Source organism: Ranitomeya imitator, chromosome 1, assembly GCF_032444005.1.
Source record: "Ranitomeya imitator isolate aRanImi1 chromosome 1, aRanImi1.pri, whole genome shotgun sequence".
NCBI classification, from domain to species: Eukaryota; Metazoa; Chordata; class Amphibia; order Anura; family Dendrobatidae; genus Ranitomeya; species Ranitomeya imitator.
In genome coordinates, this window is record NC_091282.1 from 55,591,665 (window position 1) to 55,616,973 (window position 25,309).

General features: G+C 42.3%; 1 protein-coding gene across 1 annotated transcript in view; it reads left to right on the forward strand.

Annotated features, from left to right (window-relative positions):
- Positions 1-25,309, forward strand: part of ARK2C (arkadia (RNF111) C-terminal like ring finger ubiquitin ligase 2C) — a 131,658-nt gene that overhangs the window by 81,650 nt on the left and 24,699 nt on the right. The window contains exons 2-4 of the mRNA XM_069746841.1: positions 9,868-10,177; positions 11,893-12,012; positions 19,573-19,702. Coding sequence (XP_069602942.1) covers positions 9,868-10,177; positions 11,893-12,012; positions 19,573-19,702 — 560 coding nt within the window. The remainder of the gene's footprint in view (positions 1-9,867; positions 10,178-11,892; positions 12,013-19,572; positions 19,703-25,309) is intronic.

Consider the following 25,309-nt stretch of genomic DNA (forward strand, 5'->3'; position numbering starts at 1 on the left):
CACAGACCCCTATATAGAGTAATGTCCCCCCATAACCACCCCATTAAGTTTTGATGCCCTCCTTAACCAGTATACAGGTCACCACATAGCATAATGTACCCCATAGACCTCCACACAGAATAATGTCCACCCCAGACCTCACATAGCATAATGTACCCCATAGACCTCCACACAGAATAATGTCCACCCCAGACCTCACATAGCATAATGTACCCCATAGACCTCCACACAGAATAATGTCCACCACAGACCCCAAACACTATCAGTATCCCCCACACACCCCTATATAGTATGATAGTACCCCTATACAGTACAATGGTCCTCCCTTAGGATAGATCATCAATGTCGGATCAGTGGGGGTACAGCACCCCCACTATTGGTTTGAACAGGGGGCAGATGTGCAGTACCCGGCCATGGCTACAATACAGCTCTGGAAGTGAGCAATTCCAGCCGCCAACAACATAGGGTACAACTGGTTGGTGTGGAGACGGGGTGTCATGCCCCCAGTGATCAGACATTGATGACTTATCCTAAGGATAGACCATCAGTGTAAGGCTGCCGTCACACTATCAGTATTTGGTCAGTATTTTACATCAGTATTTGTAGCCAAACCCAGGAGTGGGTGATAAATACAGAAGTGGTGCATATGTTTCTATTATACTTTTCCTCTATTTGTTCCACTCCTGGTTTTGGCTACAAATACTGATGTAAAATACTGACCAAATACTGATAGTGTGACGGCAGCCTTAAAGTCCCGGACAACCCCTTTAATAATCCATCACCTAATCTCTGCTTGAGCTGGCATTATAAGACCTAGAGCAGAATGCCCCAACTCCAGTTTTCAAGAGCCAACAACAGATCATATTGTCCGAGAGAATCGGCAAGAACTGCTGCAAAGGGAGGCGGCAATAGTAGAAAGGAGCAAAGCCCGGCACTGGAGCCGAGACAGGTAAGGAAGAGATAACTGAGATGAACCATGTGGATGATAAGTCAGATCGTCATGTCACAGGTTTCACAATAGCTGGAGATTGCCAGACGATGCCCCCCTCACTCATCACATAAAGTAAGCTTATAGTAAATCCTAGGTATAATGCCAAGTATCATGGTAGTCCCAGCCTGCCCTCACCGGGGGGCTTCACTTCATATCTAGCAAGGTACACACTAAATCAGAGCCCAGGAAAAAACAAACACTGTGATCTATGAAAGTGAAAAATGCTTTTGCTTCACAAATAAAGACTCATTCCAAGATATTGATGTAGAACTAAAGGCATTACAGACACGTTACCCTGTGCAACAAGGGACACATTGTTATTCTTCACTCTTATCGCAGGGAGGAAAAAATCACATCCATTCTGCCAGTCATTGCTGTATGTATGAAGCAATGGTACAGAAACATGGACTACAGTATAATGACATCCACATGGGGCAGTATTATAGTAGTTATATTCTTGTATATAGGAGCAGTATTATAGTAGTTATATTCTTGTACATAGGAGCAGTATTATAGTAGTTATATTCTTGTACATAGCGGCGGTATTATAGTAGTTCTACTCTTGTACATAGGAGCAGTATTATAGTAGTTATATTCTTGTATATAGGGGCAGTATTATAGTAGTTATATTCTTGTACATAGGAGCAGTATTATAGTAGTTATATTCCTGTACATAGAAGCAGTATTATAGTAGTTATATTCTTGTACATAGGGGCAGTATTATAGTAGTTATATTCCTGTACATAGGAGCAGTATTGTAGTAGTTATATTCTTGTTCATAGTGGCAGTATTATAGTAGATATATTCCTGTACATAGGAGCAGTATTATAGTAGTTATATTCTTGTACATTGTGGCAGTATTATAGTAGTTATTCCTGTACATAGGAGCAGTATTATAGTAGTTATATTCCTGTGCATAGGAGTAGTATTATAGTAGTTATAGTCTTGTACATAGGGGCAGTATTACAGTAGTTATATCCCTGTACATAGGGGCAGTATTATAGTTATATTCTTGTACATAGGGACAGTATTATAGTAGTTATATTCTTGTACATATGGGCAGTATTATAGTAGTTATATTCATGTATATAGGGGCAGTATTATAGTAGTTATATTTTTGTACATAGGGGCAGTATTATAGTATAGTAGTTATATTCTTGAACATAAGGGCAGTTTTATGGTAATTATATTTGTGTACATTGGGGCAGCGATATAGGACCACATTCACACGTTCAGTATTTGGTCAGTATTTTACCTCAGTATTTGTAAGCCAAAATCAGGAGTGGAACAATCAGAGGAAAAGTATAATAGAAACTCGTCACCACTACTGTATTTATCCCTCACTCCTGATTTTGGCTTACAAATACTGATGTAAAATACTGACCCAATACTGAGCATGTGAACGTGGCATTGCAGTATTTTTTTGTTCATACATGTCGCTATGATGGCAGTTGCAGCTATAGGTATTTAGCAGAGGAGAGACTGACTATACTGAGGTTTCCTTGTTCCTGGAGGACCCGACGTGCTGATTTCTTACACAGAGTGCTTACTGAATTTCTGCAGAAAATATGAGTTTTGTGCCCAGGAGATCCAGCTGGACAGTTTGGCCTCTCCACCATTATGATAACGAAGGGGCAAATGAAAGATTTCATTTATTTACAACATTTCATTTTCATTTAATCTAATTTGCACCTCCAGGAAATATCACAGGCCATCAGCGACAAATAAATATTCCTTAATGTGCAAATTCACAGTGCTCCTTCTATTTTCACAAAATTCCTACTAATGCATCAGGAGGTTCAGGATGCGCAGTTCCGTAGAATTTTTGGAAGAACGGCTTTCGTCACCTTTCCTGATAATGAGTGCCTTTATGCTGTTGCTGGAAAGTTTTGCAGATTATGTACATACAAAACTAAATAGATTCCTATTGATATGAGAAGGACATTGGTTTATGAATGTGGGTGAAGCTGGATTAGGAGCTGAATGGAGCTACTGTCTCTTTAACTTTTGCTGTGCCCTTTAATTGAAGCCAAGTCATTTCCAGTTGCTCTGCGATTTGTCGTCCAGCAGCTGTTTCTCCGTGTGGCAGGTGCTGCGCTACTTCGTCGCTGTGCCCCACGGATGTAGAGTCCACCGGCTGTAAAGAGGATCGTGTACCGGCATGTGCAATAATATATTCTAATTTCCAAATAGTGCTGCCATGTGGTGCTGATGTGGTGCACAGTCGTGGCCAATAGTTTAGCATTCTCCAAAATGATGGAGTAACGATGTCAAAAGGCAAAAGTGAAAAGGAACATGGACCCATCCGTACTAGTAAACTCCCAAGATCTCAGTCCCAACCTGCGGTCAATCCTCAAAAAGCAGGAGAACAAACAAGACTTCACAAACTGTGATAAGCTCCAAGGACTGATGAGATAAGAATGGGAGGTCATCAATTGGGACTTGGCCCAGAAGCCGATATCCACCCGCCAGGGTGAAGGGCAGAGATCTTGAAAAATAAATAACATCGCTGTAAATATAGAGTCCTTAAAAAGGTCGTAAAAGAGTAAAAACTGATAATGTTCCTCAGTAACAGCAACATCTAATAAAAGATCTAAAAACACAAATCGGAAAAAACCATGTGAAATCCAAAATCTGTATCAGTCTTAAAACTTTTGGCCTCAAGTAGTTCTGCCAGTGCCTAAATACCATACAGAGCAGATCAGAATTTATATATATATATATATATATATATATATATATATATATATATATATATATATATATATATATATATAATTTACAAATACCTACCAGCCCAAGAGCAACCCTCAAACATACTTGTATTGGATATGATCCAAGAATTCTAGGACTCTTTCACATGTCAGTGTGTCTGGTACGTTGGGTGACAATTTTCACACGTACCGGAGATACTTACACACATTGACCCATTAAAGTGAATGGGTGTGTGAACATATCAGTGTGTTTCCACGAACCATGTTTCCCTGGACAAAATACACTGATATGTCTGTTTTTTAACAGCAACAAAACATCCCGCACACGTGCAAACTGATGACACACAGATGACATCCGTGTGACACGTACCGACGCCTGGGAAGCAGCGGTACTGTTCTCGCTGTTCCCCGGCGCTGGGTGCTGAGGACAATTCACATCACTGTCCCCTGCTCGTGCTGCGATGAGCGCTAGCAGAGGACAATGTTGAGAGAGAAGGCAGTGGATGATGCGAGTATTCATCATCTGCCGCCTGCGCTATAAAAAAAATAAATAATAAAAAAATGACATGGGTTCCCCTGTGTTTTTGATAACCAACCAGGCAAAACTGACAGCTGCGGGCTGCAACCTCAGCTGTCAGCATTCCCACGCCGTATTTTTTAATTATTTAAATAAATAATTAAAAAAACATCATGGGATACTCCCAATTTTTGACAACCAGCCAAGCTAAAGCAGACAGCTGAGGGTTGGTATTCTCAGGCAGGTAAGGAGCCATGGATATTGGCCGCCTCAGCCTAAAAATAGCAGCCCGCAGCCACCCAGAAAAGGTGCATCTATTAGGCCATATCTAATAAAAATATTTTTAAAGGGGTTTTTTTTGTACCGTACAGAGCATTAATAAAAGCGTCATATCATGTGCCAGTAACAGAACTGTCCAACCGTCTCATATATTGTAAAGTAGCCAGATCGTACAGATCATGAAATTCTGGATTACGGTATTATAGATGAAGACATCCTGGGTCATGAGGTTACAGATTATGTTACTTTCGCATATGCTGATATAGATTATGGTATTATACGGTATGATATTATGGGCTATGATATCAGTTGTGGGTTATAAAATGATGGGTTATAGTAGTCTACATTATGATCATATGGCATAAGGCATTATAAATGTCATAAATTACGATGGTTATGGATTATGGGGTTGTGATGTGGATTAAGATTAAATAGAGTATAATGTAAAAGTGATATATTGTTGTAGCATATGCTATGACATCTCATATTATGAAATATAATATTGAAGATTATGATATCAAGGCCATGTTCCCACATAACTCAAAGATGGCATTTTTTTTGTTGTACAGAAAATCATTAATAGAGTACTGGAATGGGGGCGCGTCATTCTATACTCCCAATCGACATCCCTGTAATGCGATGGCGGGGCGCTGATAGTTTTCTATTGTGAGCAGTTTACTTGGACGCAACAGCGCAGACTGAGGCTGGCGTCACACTCAGCGTAAGACAATACGGTCCGTATATTACGGCCGTAATACGCTGAAAAGTCCCCAAAATAGTGGTCCGTAGCTCCTCCGTAGGCAGGGTGTGTCAGCGTATTTTGCGCATGGCATCCTCCGTATGTAATCCGTATGGCATCTGTACTGCGTGTTTTTCTCGCAGGCTTGCAAAACCGACATACGGCTATACAAGGGATCCATGTGTAAAAAAAAACATAAAAACATATATACTGTCTATATATATATATATATATATATATATATATATATATAAATAAATATATATGTCAGTAGACACATATATGTGTATATATATTAATATTTCATACAGCGCTAGATAGCTTTAAAGCCGGTAATTCAATTACCGGCTTCTGCTATCTCCTTCCTAAACCCGACATGATATGAGACATGGTTTACATACAGTAAACCATCTCATATCACCTTTTTTTTGCATATTCCACACTACTAATGTTAGTAGTGTGTATGTGCAAAATTTGGCCGTTCTAGCTATTAAATTAAAGGGTTAAATGGCGGAAAAAATTGGCGTGGGCTCCCGCGCAATTTTCTCCGCCAGAGTAGTAAAGCCGTAAAGCCAGTGACTGAGAGCAGATATTAATAGCCTGGAGAGGGTCCATGGTTATTGCCCCCCCCCCCCCGGCTACAAACATCTGCCCCCAGCCACCGCAGAAAAGGCACATCTGGAAGATGCGCCTATTCTGGCACTTGGCCACTCTCTTCCCATTCCCGTGTAGCGGTGGGATATGGGGTAATGAAGGGTTAATGCCACCTTGCTATTGTAAATTGACATTAAGCCAAATTAATAATGGAGAGGCGTCAATTATGACACCTATCCATTATTAATCCAATAGTAGTAAAGGGTTAAAAAAACACAAACACATTATTTAAAAGTATTTTAATGAAATAAAAACAAAGGTTGTTGTAATATTTTATTCTACGCTCAATCCACCTGAAGACCCTTGCTCTGTAACAAAGAAAAAATAATAAACCAACAATATACATACCTTCCGAAAATCTGTAACGTCCCACGATGTAAATCCATCTGAAGGGATTAAAATATTTTACAGCCAGGAGCTCTGCTAATGCAGTGGTGCTCGTGGCTGCAAAACCCCAGGGAATGAAGGTAAAGTAGGTCAATGACCTATATTTACCTTCATTCGCGGTGAGGCGCCCTCTGCTGGCTGTTCCTGGAGTGTGGGAACTTTCCTAGAAAGCTCCCAGGCTCGAGTTCATATGAGGACAACCAGCAGAGGGCGCCTCACCGCAAATGAAGATAGCTACAGGTCATTGACCTACATTACCTTCATTCTCCGGGGTTTTACAGCCACGAGCAGCGCTGCTTTAGCAGAGCTCCTGGCTGTAAAATATTTTAACCCCTTCAGATGGATTTACATCGTGGGACGTTACAGATCTTCGGAAGGTATGTATATTGTTGGTTTATTATTTTTTCTTTGTTACAGAGCGAGGGTCTTCAGATGGATTGAGCGTAGAATAAAATATTACAACAACCTTTGTTTTTATTTCATTAAAATACTTTTAAATAATGTGTTTGTGTTTTTTTAACCCTTTACTACCACCTTCCCTAGTGTTTGGTTCCGGTTCCCTGACCCCATCATGTTGCACTTAGTCTCCCTTCTCTGTGCGTGACATTGACTGATTAGTGGGGGTCCCGAATGTGAAGGTTCCAGGGCCTCAGTAGTAGAAGAAACAGGATGCGGAACCGTAGAGCAAGTAAGGAGACTTGCTGAAGAGGACTGCAGAGTTAAAGCTGGGTTGTGACAAAGTATTGCCGTGTTACAATACTATGGAATATGGTTAGGTAGCACAGACGATTGAAACCATTCGCATGACCCTGATCCAGTGGACAGGTCAGTATTCCATGGCTGCTGGATAGGAGACCTGAGAATCACCCAGATCTCCGTGGCTCCTCTTTTTTGATCAGGTTGCCTGGCACAACATTGTAAGAGATAGCTGCACAGATAAAAGAGGTGCCTGCAAGTAGAAGGTGGTTTGCAGGGTTCTCATCCAGCAGCCCCGATGCTGCACTGGGGTACTGCAAAATGATTCTCTCATCTCTATTATATAGATGATGATGTGACGGAATGTGACAGTCTGAATTATGATATTACATGAAATAATCATATAGAAGATGATAGTATGGATCATGGAAGCATAGATGTTGATATTATTGGTTATGACAGTTAGGATAATGATATTACGAGCTGTCGCTTTAGTACCTGACCGTCTGGCACACATGATATTTTCCGCATTATGTTGTCTTCTCTGTAGCTGCGATATTACTCTGGATCTGGAAAAGACGTTTCTAGGGGTCATCATTACACATAGACTAACATACAGGATCTTCTGCAGAAAATGGCTTCAAATAACATTCACAAAGTGGCTCGCTGCTGCACTAGGGCACGGTGGAAACATTTGCTCGGGGCTATGATTATGTTACTGTATGCCCCAGTTTCCTGAATAGTCATGAACTTGCAATATTTTATCTTCTCATAGTGCCGGAATACACTGCAGTCCTTCATGTGACCTAGTAGACGCCTTGTTAAGAAGTTGGATTTTTTTTTTTTTATATTTGAGAATTTATATATATAAACAGAAAAATATTTAGAATTGAGAGTCCTCAGTAGTTGATACCTTTTAATGGCTAACTGAGAAGATGGTAACAAATTGCAAGCTTTCGAGACTACTCAGGCCTCTTCATCAGGCATAGACTAATAGAAATTCTGAAGAATGCAATGGATAAGACAAGTGACATGAAGCAGAGCTATCATTATGGGAGAGGGGGATAAACAGTTGTATCCATAAATATTGGAACAGTTCATAGATAAGGAGTGTGAAAGTTTTATTGTCCTCAAATTGGGGTTTGTGTTGTGATGCCCCCACAAGGTCTGAGGAGCAAATTCCTTAATTGATGTAAAAAGACATAAATCAATGCGACACATTCATTCCTGCACTGAGAGTATCAAAGGTTGTTGTCATAAATTTATACTCACAGATTCTTCTGTCTCTCTGAGATTTGAAGTTAGCTTTTAATACAAGAAATCTCATGTCTATGGAGATAAAAATGTTTGGCCACAGGTAGATCCATTATTTTTCTCTTATTGTGTGGCGGTGATTGTTCATCCTTGTTCCTTGTGCCTCCACCACATACAGAATCCCAGTTGGACATTTAGTACATATAATTAGGTACACCACATTAGATGTGATGCAGCTGAAGGTACCTGGCATCTTGTAGTCCTGATGTGAGTTGGGGATCTTTATCTTGTCCGTGGTCATTATAAATGGACAGGCTTACATTTTTTCTGGTTTCAGGGAAAGGTTTCTGCTGTTCCTACTGGCTAGCACGGAACAAAGATATTTTTCTTTTCTGTATATATAAATATTAATTATTAAATGTCTGATTATCTGAAACCCTAAACTTTATCTCCACTTATTATTTTAAATTTTTGAAATGATCAGAATCTTTCTTTGGGTAAATTCATTAGTCTACAATGGTAATGTCCCTATGATTTACAATGAAGATGTAATGCTAGCTCATAATGTCCGACTGCAATATCACTACCTTGTTCCCAAATACCAATAGGTAAAGGCTCATTCACATGGCCGTATTTTCGGTCTGAACGGAATCGAACAAAAAATCGGATCGCCCTCGGACCAATGTTAGTCTCTGGGGCCGTGCACAAGTCAGATTTATTTTCCTCGCTCCAGCTCAAATCGCTGCATGCCCGAGTTTAATCGGATATTGCACTTGGCCATTCAAGTCAATGAGTGCGGGGATACCATCCATCGGGCTCCACTCGGATGACATCTGAGTGCAGCTCAATTTCCATGGACTTATAGAATGGAGAAGATGGAGAAATTCTTTTTCTCCACCTTCTGCTCATCCAAGAGATTCGGAGCATACGCACACTCTGATGAGTTGGATCAGTGTGAATTGTATAATTGACCCGATTGTCTTGGAGGAGAGAATACACGGGCGTCTGCTCATAACCTTATAGCAACTATATACTGGCGCAGTTTAAATGCCAGATAAGACTATGTGCACACAGCAGATTTTCTTGCACCAAAAATCATTGTCTTGGCAGGAAAATCACTCGATAAAATACACATTTTGATGCATTTTTTATGCATTTTTACGTACTGTACATTTTTTGATGCATTCGTTCCTTTCTTTTCCTATCATTTGAATGGTTAAAAAATGTTGCAAAGAATTGACTTGAAAAAAAAAAATGTTTCGATGGTTCAAATCTGCAAGGAAAAAATTAGTAGCGTGAGAGCTTAAAAAAAAACCCCAAACATTCGCTTTGATGGTTTTGTAAAAAGTAAAATTTTTTCCACAGTAAAAAAAAAAAAAAAAAACAAGCAAAAACACAATGTGTGAACATGCCCTAAGTGTCCAAATATTACCGCCTTATACTGCGCAAGTGATCTGATGCCACATTAATACTGCTATGCAGTGCACAAATAATGCCGCTATATAGTGCAAAAATATTATTTCTCAGATCCAAATGATGACCATTAAATGGTGAAGGCCCTGGAGCCGTGCTGCCCTTCTGTTGAGGGTGGTCAGTCCTGTAATCCTAATTGGATGTTACCGTTTTTTCTTTTCAGGTGCCCCATTTCAGCGATCCCAGCATGGCCACGCTACCTCCTGCCGCCACTTTCATCTGAGCCCTCAATCTCAGCTCTCTGACTTCCCTATCCATCCTCACTCGGTTCAGCCACAACAAGGAATGACCTCTCACATGGCCACTGCTCACCAGCATACTGGACCACTGCACCAGCCCCTGCCATCTCTGACTGGTCTACAGTTTCAGGAGGTGACGGGACCCTCCTTCCTACCTCAAGCCCTACACCAGCAATACCTTCTCCAGCAACAACTCCTGGAGGCCCAGCACCGCAGGCTAGTCACACACCCAAGGTGAGTCGCTTCATCCTTTTCAAAAATGATCTGGGCCTGGGGAGAAGAGTCTGTTACCCAGACATCTCCCTGCCCTGCTGGTCTTCACTGATACTCCACTTTAGGCCTCATTCAGACATACCATTTTTTTTTAGTGTAAGAGAAAATATCAAAATACACAGCAAGGCCGGTTTCACACGTCAGTGGCTCCGGTACGTGAGGTGACAGTTTCCTCACGTACCGCCGGAGACACTGACTCACGTAGACACATTGAAATCAATGTGTCTCTGCACATGTCAGCGTGTTTTCACGGACCGTGTGTCCGTTTGGAAAACACGTCAGTGTTCGTGGGAGCGCACGGATTACACGGACCCATTAAAGTCAATGGGTCCGTGTAAAACACGTACCGCACACGGACGCTGTCCGTGTGCAGTCCGTGTGCCATGCAGGAGACAGCGCTACAGTAAGCGCTGTCCCCCCCACGTGGTGCTGAAGCCGCCATTCATATCTTCTCTCCATCCTTTTTTTTGGTGGGGGTTCGTGTTTTAAATAAAGATCCCTGTCCCCACCCCCCTCTCACCCCCTGTGCGCCCGCCCGCTGGTAATAAAATACTCACCCGGCTCCCTCGCAGCGTCCTGTCCTCGACGCACCTTCTCATGTATGAGTGGTCACGTAGTGCCGCCCATTACAGTCATGAATATGCGGCTCCACCTGCTTGAGATCACTGGAGATTACTGTGTATTTGGACTAGACCAGGGCAGCTCCATGTGATAGTGTGGATCCTGCTGTCCAAGGACGCCAAAGGGTGAGCTGAACATTTTTTTTCTTCATAAGAGAAAATATGGGATCGATTTATCTGATCAGAGTTTGATCAGAGTGTCTTACGAGTGTCATCTGATTTTCAGTACGTGGAGAAATTTTAAAACAAAAAAAAAACAATTTCTCCATCTTCTCCATTCTCACAGTCCGTCCTTGAAAATCGGACCGTACTCTGATGTAATCTGAGTGCAGTCCGATTTTTTTTTTTTTCACGGACTGATTGACTCGCATTACCAATTTTGATCCGACATCGAACATGTCTCTGACATTTTCCGTGGACAACTTGGCGCTAGGAAAAAAAATCGAACATTTAAATGGCACCATAGTCTATCATAGGTACTGTGCTATCCGTGAAAATCATGGATAGCACTCCTGCGCAAAAAAACAGACATCTGGATGAGGCCTGAGAGAGTGATTGGTCAGACAGAAAAAAAGCCAGCAGATGCCACCCGGCGGACTTTTCTCCTTCTGCTCGGATTCTTCCTCTCCTGCATTGCTCGTTATTAATCCACAACCATTTTAGAATAAAACATTGCATTCGGTATCAAGGGAGTGTTTATGAACGTCTTGCAACTGGTGGTTCGAAAACTGTCAGGTTCCCTTTAAATGTGACTCCCAGATACGAGAATAAATAAAATCAAATGTCAGTCCCATGTCAATGGGGGGGGAATAATTGTATAGTTAATTATTTTGTGTTGCAAGAGAGGAATAAACATAAATCAATGAGTCCAGCTAGTAATTGACGTCTTCTATTGATACAACACTTCAACTGGAGGTGAATACCTGTTTATATACAGTATAAAGCTAATATAAGAATATTACATTGATCACCAAAAAACAGAAATTCAGCTAATAACTAACTGTTAACAATATAAATTACTATATTTTTACAACTCTCCGTTGTATGGTCTGACAGGCGGACTCCAGAGCAAATGTCTGTGCATCCACACCGGTTACGCCCAAGCTTTGACTTCAACCAACAAGTACAAATGTCTCAACCTCTGGGTCCCAGGTACTTGGCCGAAGGTACAGACTGGTAAGTGTCCATTCCCATTGTGTCACACTAATCACGTAGGAAATGAGAAAGGTGAAACTGATGTTAAGCAGAGGTTTTAGAGTGTTAGAGGTTTTTGTAGTTTAGAAAATATTTTCTAGACTCCCTAATGGGCTGATGGGGTAATCGAAGTGAACGAGGGGAGTCCATCATTCAGGACCTCTATGAATGAGGTGAGCTGCCGCAGAGAGGGTCTCTATTTAACCTAAAATTTCTGGGCATTACATCATTAACATGCAGGGAAATTGAAATCGTGCTTACAATTTCCCTAGCAGATCACAGTTCTATCAATATAGAAGTAAAATCACTGCTGTCTTGTTACCTTAAATAACATTTGTCCTAGAATGTCAGGTGTGAGTATGTACAGAATGACGTTCTACTGCTGTAAGATGGAGATACCTATATCATGTATTGTCACTCAAAATGACAGGGTGAACAGCAGTCTGAGCAGTCTCTTCTTACCTCAGCACCCCTGGTATTTCCAGTACTACTTCAGAAAGACAGAGTGGTATCTCCAGTAGAGGATCAGATAGACATAGTGGACAGCAGTCTGAGCAGCCTCTTCTTACTTCAGCACTTCTGGTATCTCCAGTAATACTTCAGAAAGAGAGGGTGTACAGCAGTGTGAGCAGCCTCTTCTTACTTCAACACTTCTGGTATCTCCAGTAATACTTCAGAAAGACAGGGTGGACAGCAGTCTGAGCAGCCTCTTCTTACTTCAGCACTTCTGGTAAATTCAGTAATACTTCAGAAAGACAGGGTGGACAGCAGTCTGAGCAGCCTCTTCTTACTTCAACACTTCTGGTATCTCCAGTAATACTTCAGAAAGAGAGGGTGTACAGCAGTGTGAGCAGCCTCTTCTTACTTCAACACTTCTGGTATCTCCAGTAATACTTCAGAAAGAGAGGGTGTACAGCAGTGTGAGCAGCCTCTTCTTACTTCAACACTTCTGGTATCTCCAGTAATACTTCAGAAAGACAGGGTGGACAGCAGTGTGAGCAGCCTCTTCTTACTTCAAATCTTCTGGTATCTCCAGTAATACTTCAGAAAGAGAGGGTGTACAGCAGTGTGAGCAGCCTCTTCTTACTTCAACACTTCTGGTATCTCCAGTAATACTTCAGAAAGACAGGGTGGACAGCAGTCTGAGCAGCATCTTCTTACTTCAGCACTTCTGGTAAATTCAGTAATACTTCAGAAAGACAGGGTGGACAGCAGTCTGAGCAGCCTCTTCTTACTTCAACACTTCTGGTAAATTCAGTAATACTTCAGAAAGAGAGGGAGTACAGCAGTGTGAGCAACCTCTTCTTACTTCAACACTTCTGGTATCTCCAGTAATACTTCAGAAAGACAGGGTGGACAGCAGTGTGAGCAGCCTCTTACGTCAGCACATATAGTAACCAGTATTAGATCAAAAACACAGCACAGACAGCAGTGTTAGCAGCCTTTTCTTACTTCAGCAATCCTTGAATTTCAAGCATTAGATAAAAAAACAGGATGAAGAGTAGTGTAAGCAGCCTCTTCTTACCTCAGCACTCTTGTATTTCAATCTTTAGATCAAAAAGACAGGGTAGACAGTAGTGCGAGCAGTGTCTTCTTACCTCAGCATCCCTGGCATCTCTAGTATTAGATCATACAGGGTGTATAGCAGTGTGAGCGGCCTCTTCTTACCCCAGCACCCCTGGTATCCGCAATATTAGATTATATATTGTGGACAGCAGTGTGAACAGCCTCTATCACCTCAGCACATCTGTTATCTTCAATAATAGAGCATTCATGGTGGATAATATTGTGAGCAGCCTCTTCTTACCTCAGCACTCCTGTATCTTCAGAATTGCATCAGATAGACAGGGGGGACATCTGTGTGAACATAATCTTATTAACCCAGCACTAGTGATGAGCGACTATGCTCGTTACTCGGGTTTCTCTGAGCATGCTCTGGTGATCTCCGAGTATTTCGGCGTGCTCAGAGATTTAGTTTATGCCGATGCAGCTGCATGATTTGCAGCTGCTAGACAGCTTGAATGCATGTGGGGATTGTCTGTTTGTTAAGCAACCCCCATATGTATTCAAGCTGTCTAGCAGCCGCAAATCATGCAGCTGTGTCAACATAAACTAAATCTCCGAGCACGCCAAAATATTTAGAGACCACCGGAGTAACCCGAGTAACGAGCACACTTGTTCATCACTACTCAGCACCTCTGGTATCTCCAATATTAAAACAGAAAGACAGAAAGGACAGCAGTGTGAGCATCTTCCTTTTACCCTGGCACCCTTGTTATCTCCAGAATTAGATCAGCTAAACAGGGTGTACAGCCACGTGAGCAGTCTCTATTTATCTCAGCATTCCTTGTATATCCAGCATTAGATCAGATATATACTGTATGGTAGACAGCAGAGTGAGTGGCCTCTTCTAAAGGTACCTTCACACTCAGCGACGCTGCAGAGATACTGACAACGATGTCGATCGCTGTAGCGTCGCTGTTTGGTCGCTGGAGAGTTGTCACACAGACAGCTCTCCAGCGACCAACGATGCCGAAGTCCCCTGGTAACCAGGGTAAACATCGGGTTACTAAGCGCAGGGCCGCGCTTAGTAACCCGATGTTTACCCTGGTTACCATCGTAAAAGTAAAAAAAACAAACACTACATACTTACCTTCCGCTGTCTATCCCCGGCGCTGTGCTTTCCTGCACTGACTGTGAGCACAGCGGCCGGAAAGCAGAGCGGTGACGTCACCGCTGTACTTTACGGCTGGCCGTCGCTCACAGCCAGTGCAGAGAAGCACAGCGCCGGGGACAGACAGTGGAAGGTAAGTATGTAGTGTTTATTTTTTTTAACTTTTACGCTGGTAACCAGGGTAAACATCGGGTTACTAAGCGCGGCCCTGCGCTTAGTAACCCGATGTTTACCCTGGTTACCAGTGAAGACATCGCTGAATCGGCGTCACACACGCCGATTCAGCGATGTCTGCAGGGAGTCCAGCGACGAAACAAAGTGCTGGACTTTCTGCAGTGACCAACGACATCACAGCAGGATCCTGATCGCTGCTGCGTGTCAAACTGAACGATATCGCTAGCCAGGACGCTGCAACGTCACGGATCGCTAGCGATATCGTTCAGTGTGACGGTACCTTTACTTGAACACTCCTGGTATCTCCAGTATTAAATCAGATAGATATGGTGGACAGCAGTGTTATCAACCTCTTCTTACCTCAGCACTCCTGGTATCTCCAGTATTAGGTCAGATAGACAAGATAGGCTACGTTCACATTTGCGTTGTTGGGCACAGCGTCGTCGACGCAACCAACAACGTAAAACACAACGCTGTGTTTTTTTACGCATGCGTTGCCATAAACTAGAAATGTTCTTGAATTTTGGCGCAGGGAAAACGCTACAAGTAGTGTCTTCCGCGCCCTGTCTGGTGCGTCAAATTGACGCATGCGTCGTAAAACGTAATACAACGCATACCGGCGCATGTCCATGCGCCCCCCCCATGTTAAAGATAGGGGCGCATGACGCATGCGTTGGTATGCAACGATAACGCTGCGCAAATGTGAACGTAGCCATAGCAGTGGCACTTAGCACAACTCCAGTGTTAGATCGGAAACTTGAAGAGATCAGGGCTTACTACATTTGTAATCCTGTCGCCTACTGATATTGAAAGAAACTTTCACTATGGCTAAGAGTTGCTACATGACAGAAATGCATCAGAAGTTACTGTATCTATGCAGTATATGCAATAAAATGATATGCTGTTTTTTAAATCAAGATGGAAAAAAATGTAATTTTATTTATACAAGGAATCAGGATGTGCAGTTTTCTGTACCTTTTTTATTATATCAAAAAGACAGTGTGGACAGCAGTGTGGGCAGCCTCTTCTTACTGCATCACCCCTGGTATCTCCAGTATTAGATCAGATAGACAGTGTGGACAGCAGTGTGAGCGGCCTCTTCTTACCTCAGCACTCCTGATATCTCCAGTATTAGATCAGATAGACAGGGTGGACAGCAGTGTGAGCAGCCTCTTCTTACCTCAGCACTCCTGATATCTCCAGTATTAGATCAGATAGACAGTGTGGATAGCAGTGTGAGCAGCCTCTCCTTACCTCAGCACCCCTGATATCTCCAGTATTAGATCAGATAGACACTGTGGACAGCAGTGTGAGCAGCCTCTTCTTACCTCAGCACTCCTGATATCTCCAGTGTTAGATCAGATAGACAGTGTGGACAGCAGTGTGGGCAGCCTCTTCTTACCTCAGCACTCCTGATATCTCCAGTAATAGATCAGATAGACAGTGTGGATAGCAGTGTGAGCGGCCTTTTCTTACCTCAGCACGCCTGATATCTCCAATATTAAATGATACATGGTGGACAGCAGTGGGATCAACCGCTTCTTATTTCAGAACTCATGGTATCTCCAGTAATACAGTAACTCAGACAGACATGGTGAACAACAATGTGAGCTGTCTCTTCTTACCCTAGCACCCATGGTTTTCTCCTGTATTAGATTATACAGGGTGGATAACAATGTGAAAAGCCTATGTTTAACTCAGAATTCCTGCTATCTCCAGTAATAAATCAGACCGATATGGTGGACCGCAGTGACAGCAACCTCTTCTTACCTCAGTATTCGTAATATTCTTCAAAATTAGATCATATAGACAAGGTAGACAGGAGAGTGAACAGGCACTTCTTACTTCACAGCCTTGGTACTCCAGTGTTAAATAAGAGAGAAAGGGTGGACAGCAATGTGAGCAGGTTCTTCTTACCTTTTCACCACTGGTATTTTGGGAAATAGATAAAATAAACAGGATGGATGCAAGTGTGAGCCGCATTTTTATTCCTCAGCACCTCAAGTAGCTACAGTATTAGATCAGATAGACAGGGTGGAGAGCAGAGTGTGTGGCTTTTTTTATTTGAACACTCCTGTTATCTCCAGTATTAAATTAGATAGACATGGTCGATAGCAGTGTTAGCAGCCTCTTCTTACCCCAGCACATCTGGCATCTCCAGTTTTAGATCAGATATACAAGGTGGACAGCAATGTGAACAGCCTCTTCTTTCCTCAGGACAACTGGTATCTATAGCATTAGATAAGATGGACAGGGAAGACAGCCTTGTGAGCAGCTTTTTTTTTTTTACCTCCCTCGGTATGTCCATTATTAGATCAAATAGACAGGGTGGACAACAGTATGAGCAGCCTCTAGTTACCTTAGCACCCCTGGTGTCTCTAGTATTAGATTAGATAGACATGGTGGACAGCAGTGTGAGCAGCCTCTTCTCTCCTCAGCACTCCTGGTGTCTCTAGTATTAGATCAGATAGACAGGGTGGACAGCAGTGTGAGAAGCCTCTTCTTACCTTAGCACTCCTGGCATCTGCAGTATTAGATCAGACAGACAGGTTGGACAGCAGTGTGAGCAGCCTCTTCTTACCTCAGCACTCCTGGCATCTGCAGTATTAGATCAGATAGACAGGGTGGACAGCAGTGTGAGCAGCCTCTTCTTAACTCAGCACTCCTGGCATCTGCAGTATTAGATCAGACAGACAGGGTGGACAGCAGTGTGAGCAGCCTCTTCTTACCTCAGCACTCCTGGCATCTGCAGTATTAGATCAGATAGATAGGGTGGACAGCAGTGTGAGCAGCCTCTTCTTACCTCCACACTCCTGATATCTCCAGTATTATATCAGATAGACAGGGTGGACAGCAGTGTGAGCAGCCTCTTCTTACCTCCGCACTCCTGATATCTCCAGTATTAGATCAGATAGACAGATTGGACAGCAGTGTGAGCAGCCTCTTCTTACCTCCGCACTCCTGATATCTCCAGTATTAGATCAGATAGACACTGTGGACAGCAGTGTGAGCAGCCTCTTCTTACCTCAGCACCCCTGGTATCTGCATTGTTAGGTTAGTATAAGGATAACACTTAACCTTGACTACTTTGCATAAGGCATTATTTTATGAATGTGTAACTACAGAGGTTGCAACTGCACCCAGGCCCTGGAACCTAAGGACCCCAAAAGGGAGGCCCTGTTGGAGATTTAGCATTGGGGCCTGTGAGTTTCAAATTACACCACTGGTATAACCCCTATCAAAAATTTTTGTTTAGACATTGTTGCCATAAAATAGATTTCATCAACTGCATCAAATTAGTCCAAACAGATAATTTGGGTTATTGTGCCAGACTCAGGTGAGTTCAGTTACACAGAAGACTCCAGTCTTTCCGATTGCATTCATCATCAGGGGATCAGGTGCCGTCTGATGGTCACTTCAAGAAAAATCTGTTGTCTTGTTATGTACGGTGCATGGTTTTCATCACTAATTGTCTGCGCAGTCGCATATTGTCTGAAGAACACAAACATTCGGGGAAAGGTTGTGGGGTCTTTGTAAGGTAAATGTAGCGATGCGAACTCCTGTGTGATCTGAGGCTACTGGTATGAAACAGATGGAGCTTATGCTTCGGAGATGATTTACTGGCACCAGCTGTTCCCTCTTCCCTTCACTGTATGCTGTAGTAATAGTGCCATGGCATTTTTTTAACAATCAACTTTCCAGAACATTGAGTGATATGAACTCTATACATATTTTGGAGGAAAGCATTTACAGATTCCTGGTGAAATGTCAAACAATGGGGCTGGGCTGGCAAATGTCGGTCTACGACACAAGAGCAAGGAAGAAGCCCCCATATTTTCAGCAATGTACCACCATTATTTGATCTGATCTAAGGACAAAAATTTTTTCTTCATGATTTTAAAGTGGGATTTCAGAATGCAAATAAGAGGCTTGTGATATAACAGCCCTGGAGGTCTAGAGTTGCTTAGTCTTGGCTAGGCTAGGTAGGCTAGACTAGACTAGTCTCCAGTAATCTGGGATAGAAAAGGTAGAATATTGATATACATGATCTCCAGTGGCCTAGGATGACTTTGGGATAATGTTTAATATCCCTGGAGGTCCAAAGTGGATAGGTGATTAAAGAGATTTCCCCCCCCCCCCAAAAAAAAAAAAAAAAAAACCAAAAAAAAAAACAAGTCATCCCCTATTCATGGGATCGAGGAAAACTTGCTGATTACCAAGGGTGCAACTATTTGGACTCTTGGTGGTCAGGGCTCTTTCCAGCCTTCTCCAAAAATCCCATTGACAAAGATTGCAGTGGATGTGCACCTCAGCTCAAATTGTCCTCTACTTTGTGGATAGGGGGTCATTTTCTTTTTTTGGGAACAACCATTTAATACTTAGTAACTTTAGTGATCTAGGATGTAAAGGAGTAAATACTGGTATATACAGTATTATCTCCGGTGGTCTAGAGTGGTTGTGAATTAATATTAAATTATCCCTTGAGGTCTACAGAAGCTTGGTGGTTAATATCTATTATCTCTAGTGGTCAAGGGTATAACGTAGTAAATATGTCTATACATTATCCATTGTGATTTGGTATGGTTAAGGGTTAATATATAGTCTAGGGAGATTGTTAGATGATTTAGTGTTTTAATACTTTTTCTACAAAACTGCTGATGGATTAATTTTATGCATTTTTTCCCCATTTCCAGGGATCTCAGCGTGGATGCCGGTCTGACACATCCTCAGTTCCAAGTGAGACCTGTCCCTCAGCACTATCCACACTACTTAACGAGTCCTCGTCTACACCACTTTCCCAGGACCACATCTCTTACACAAATGGTGAGGAGACTTCTAGTTGGCTTTTGCTTGTGTCTTGAAATCCGTCTGTTGTGTCTTCGCTTGCTTAGGCCTAGGAGGTTAGCTTTTTTTGTAGATCTTCGCTTGCTTAGGCCATTGCTTTCTAAGAGGTTAGCTTTTTTTGTAGAGTTGTGAGTCCTAATATATCTTCTGATTCCCATTTTATGTTTGCTATTGTCCTTTTCGTGTCTAAAGCGAATCTCAACATATCACGGCAATCAGGCATGTTGTCAAAGTGCGATCTCCGATGGTCCAGCCATTGGGATCTCCATCAATCCCAACAAGTAGAGGCCACATGTGTATAGTTCCTCGCCATTAAATGAGTTATTGTGACCACGCACATTAGTTGAATATCGGACAAAGCAGCCAATTTTAGTGAGCCTGTCTATCTAATGTCTACACTGGTTTTCAAAGAAGGATGGAGCATGTTGAATTTCGATATGCCTGCTCCTTTGTTCTGAAAGGAGGTGACTGGCAGTGCTCTCTTTTTTTGGATCACTTGCATGATTAGCTTAGCCAAGATAAGGGTAGACATTTTATGAATGTTGGACAAAATACTTTAATTTTGGTGGGACTGGCCAACCATCTAATATGTGTGCTGGGGTTGCCAAGGAAAGATTGGGCATGCTGAATATGAATAAGCTTTCTCATTTGTTCTGAAGATAAGCATCCAGCAGAGTTCCCTGAAAGAGGCTCACTTTATTGAGAACACAGGGTACGTTATACAATTGATGGATGCAGACAAAACTCCTAATTTCACTGGGGATGGCCAATATCTAATGTGGACATTGATTTCCCAACTCTCATATGATGTCAGATGTCCAGGAAAAGAGTCGGACATGTTGAATTTCAATATGCCCAATCCTTTCTTCTCCTCTAACGTTATCTGGCTTTGAACTGTTTACTGAGACTACCTTTATACTTGAGTCCATGTGTAGACGAGGGTCAGGAGGACGACATCTATCTAAAGTGTGAGGCCAATGGACAGGTAATCTGTGGTCACAATCAGCCCCTCTTCCCCCAGATTGTTTCTACGGTCATGTTACTCTCTGAAAGCTAATGTAATCCATAGCTTTACTGATACAATCTCTTGCTCCATGATTGAAAAATCAATGTATTAATTTATATGGAAAGAAAGTTTAAGTGCTCTGGGTGGGCCAAAGCACTTCTCTTGTCTGTCTCCTCATTTCTAATATCCACCCAGCCTCACCCATCCTTTACTTGACTGACAGCTCAAAGACTGTGTAGTCAAGCCAACGAGTTGTCAGTCAAGTAGAAGAAGGTGGGGCTGGGCGTGGAATTGCTTGGAAAGTTCTTTGACACGCCCAGAGCACTTAAGCCTCATTTGCATTTGAATTAAAACTGAGATCTTTTTATTCTTTGAGCAACAAGTCTTTTAGACAAGGATCAATCTCGAAAGACAGGTGGAATTTATTGTAACTGACTGAGGCTCTATTCCTATATTTCGCATATCTTATTTTAATGGGCTGATCCAATATACATCCAGTTTGCAGATCTCGGCGAGATCCAGACTGGTTGAGGCCATTCTTTAATCCCGGGGTTTGATGTTTAGAAATGTTTGCTTATATGCATTTGTGTATTTAGTTTTCCATATGTCCTAACAGAACGTAAGAAATTAAGAGGATATTGGGTGAAAAACATTTCTCTGTGTGTTTCTTCCCTACATGGCTTTTTAATTGGACATTTTTTGTAAATCCTTGCTCGGACATTCTCAGGATATATGTGTTATAAATAGCATTTTACCTTTTATACCCTATTTTGTTATTATAATTATATGGTGGTTTACAATAATCAATAAATAATGAAAAGAAATGTAATAAATGCACCAATACTAACTAAACAGCCCCCCCCCCGGGATCCGCAAAATAATCAGGCATCCACATTAGTTAGGAATCTGTCCTCTCTCCTGATGGAGATAACAATTCTAGAACAACTTTTCTTTGTCTTCCCTTTTTTGTTTCTTCTAGAAAAGCATAAAAAACATTGACAACTGGTTGTTACCTTGTCAGCAGTACAACTCCCTTAACGCCCTGTCCAGTCCATTACTCCTGATGAAGTTAACAAAACTCACAGTATCTGAAACCCCCTGACCCCCAACCCCATAGACAGCTACATCTATTTTTTTGTGAGATTTATTTCCATTATTTTTTTAAATACGACAGTGTATGATGGCATATATTGGATATACTGTATTTAGTAGTGTGTCCTGTGCCATGAAACCCGTATATTTAGTTACTTTTTAACTCGACCCAGTTGCGTATTTGGCGCATCCTCACATGAGCGGGTAGTCTACAGGGAATGGGGTGGAAGCGAGACCTTTCTTTATCTGCTGTGCCCTCCCATCTCTTTCTGAGCTTGATTTCTTGTGCTTTCTCTTTGAATTGTAAGACATTTCTGCAGAAAATAATGCATTGCACATTTTAGATCTTGTGGACCTTGTGCCTTCCATGTCTTTTTGGTCCATTGTCTAATAATAACTGGCAGCGTTAAGGTCCATTCACACAGACGACTCGGCAGCATAATATGATGGTGATAGGTAAATTTTTAACTAATAGTGGACATTTGACTACCTGTTAACACAGGAGACCAAAGCAATGGATGAGCTCTGAGTGATCGATATTACATATAGATTTGACTGCCTGTTTACACAGGAGACCAAAGCAATGGATGTGCCCTAAGTGATCGATATTGCATATAGATTTGACTGCCTGTTTAAACAGGAGACTAAAGCAATGGATGTGCTCTGAGTGATCGATATTAGATATAGATTTCACTGCCTGTTTAAACAGGAGACCAAAGCAATGGATGTGCTCTGAGTGATCGATATTAGATATAGACTTGAATGCCTGTTTAAACAGGAGACCAAAGCAATTGATGAGCTCTGAGTGATCGATATTAGATATAGATTTGACTGCCTGTTTAAACAGGAGACCAAAGCAATCGATGTGCTCTGAGTGATCGATATTAGATATAGATTTGACTGCCTGTTTAAACAGGAGACCAAAGCAATCGATGCGCACTGAGCTAACTATGGTTGATGGCTCAATGCACATAGGCTGCCATGGTTCTTCACTGAGCAAGTCTTGTTTACACAGGACGATGCAGCGTCAAGAACCATGATCTCTGCACAAAAGATAATTTCACCTGATGAACCAGTGTTTTGCTCGTTCTTTGGGTGATGGTCAACCTGTTCACACTGCAAGATAATCGTGATATGAGCGGTTTTAACAATAGTACTTGTGTGTAGGGGTTGGAGGGAGTAGCTGTCTGAAGTATTGAATGTGTTTGCACATGGGGGGGTCACAAGAAAAAAATGCTGCTGGACAAATTCTGTCTTTTTTTGCATTTACAAACAAACAAGCGCCGCAGAATATGTTGGCGCTATATAAATAAAATTATTATTATAACATGTTCTCCACAAGACAAGATGGAGTAAATTGCAGTCCCTTCTGCCCCCACCGAGCCGTCCTTTATGTCGGATGTCATACCTCTTTACAAGCCCTCATTTTCCTGGATTACTTTCAGCATAAGTGGTTTAGCATCTCTACTGGTAATAGCTCCATTTACACATCCAGACTGAGACCAATAAAATGTGGAGTCCACCCGTCCACGACACTTAGTCATATTACATCTCACAGAGGTCAGGCGATGGGGACGTACAACGCCGTTACTATTCACATTACCAGCAGACCTGTCATGGAACAGGATGAGACAAGGAATTTCCAGTTTCTTGTTTTAATTTCTTCAAACTGAGATGTCAAACAGCCCTCAAGAACATCCTGTCCACTCCGTCAAATACAGAATCAATGGCCTCACTCACATTTTACTTTGGCAGAAAAGGATCTGATCGCATCCTCTGAGTAACCCATAACCCAAGATGGAAAATCTGCCATCATTAAAGGTCGTTTCTACTTTCAAGAAAGTGGACTGCAAACGCTTTATAATATCTAAGGCCGGTTTCACACGTCCGTTTAATTCCAGTACCGGGAAAAAATGGTACCGGAGATATCTGTGTCTGTGTGTCCATGTGTGTACTACGTGTGGCAACCGTGTGCGACCCATGTGCCGCATCAGAACCACACGGAAAGCTGCCGGGGAAGAAGCGTTAGAGTAAGCGCTGTTCCCCGGCGGCTGGTGCTGAAGATGGCTCTCATCATTCTCCCCTGCTCTGCTGCCGAGCAGAGGAGAATGTTGAGCGCTATTATAAAGTCCGAACGACAGCAGGTGGGGGCTTTTGGGACTCTTACCCCCATCATCCGACACCTGCTGCCGCTAATAAAAGTGACAGTAGATGTGGATGATCGGGGTATTCCACAGCCGCCGGCTGCAATCTAAGGAAATAAATGAATGAAAAACCCGAAGTGGGTCACCCCTATTTTCTTGAACCAACCAGACAAAACTCACAGTTGGGGGCTGCAACCCTCAGCTGTCAGCTTCTGCAAGGTTGGTTATAAAGAATAGAGGGGTCCCCACACTGTTTTTTTTAATTATTTAAATAAATAATTTAAAAAAAACTGCATGGGGTCCCCCACATTTTTGACAACTAGCCTTGCTAAAGCTCACAGCTGGGGGCTGCTATTCTCAGGCTGGTAAGGGGCTATTGATATAAGCCCCCCAGCCTAAAAACAGCAGCCTGCACTTGCCCTGTAGCGGTGGCAAGTGGGGTAATATTTGTGGGGTTATCTCCGGTACGTGTCTCCGGTACGTGTGAAAACTGTCACCACATGTACCGGAGACACAGTCGTGTGAAAGAGGCCTAAAACAGCAAAACTCACCACTGCAGTCAATCACTGAGCTCAGTGGTTGTAGATGGCACTAACTACTCAGCCTAATGATTGGCTGAAGCGGCAATCTACACTGTAGAGGTCACATCACCACAGCATTCAAAACACCAATCCCAGATTAGAGACGGGGAGCAATCTCTAGACACCGGTTGAGTGAGTGACAACCTGCTGCTGTTTTAGATATTTTAAAGCATTCGGGGTTCATATTTGAAAGTGGAAAACCCCTTTAATATCACTCAGCCAGTTATAATAGGAAACCACTTATAGAAGAGTCTATAGAAATGTCTCTTGGTCTATAGAAGTGTCCATCGTTCTATAGAAGTGTCCCTCAGGCTATAGAAGTGTCCCTCGGTCTATATTAGTGTCTTTCTGTCAATAGAAGTGTTCCTTAGTCTATGGAAGCGTCCTTTGGTCTGTGGAAGTGTCTTTCTGTCTATAGACGTGTCTTTCTGTCTATGGAAGTGTCCATTGGTCTATGGAAGTTTCCCTTGGTCTACGGAAGTGTCTTTCTGTCTATAGAAGTGTTCTTCAGTCTATGGAAGTGTCCCTCGGTCTATGGACGTTTCCCTCGGTCTATAGAAGTGTCTTTCTGTCTATAGAAGTGTCCCTCGGTCTATAGAAGTGTCTTCTGTCTATAGAAGTGTCCCTCGGTATATGGAAGTTTCCTTCAGTCTATGGAAGTGTCTTTCCATCTACAGAATTGTCCCTCGGTCTACGGACGTGTCCCTCGGTCTATGGAAAGTTCCCTCGGTCTATAGAAGTGTATTTCTGTCTATAGAAGTGT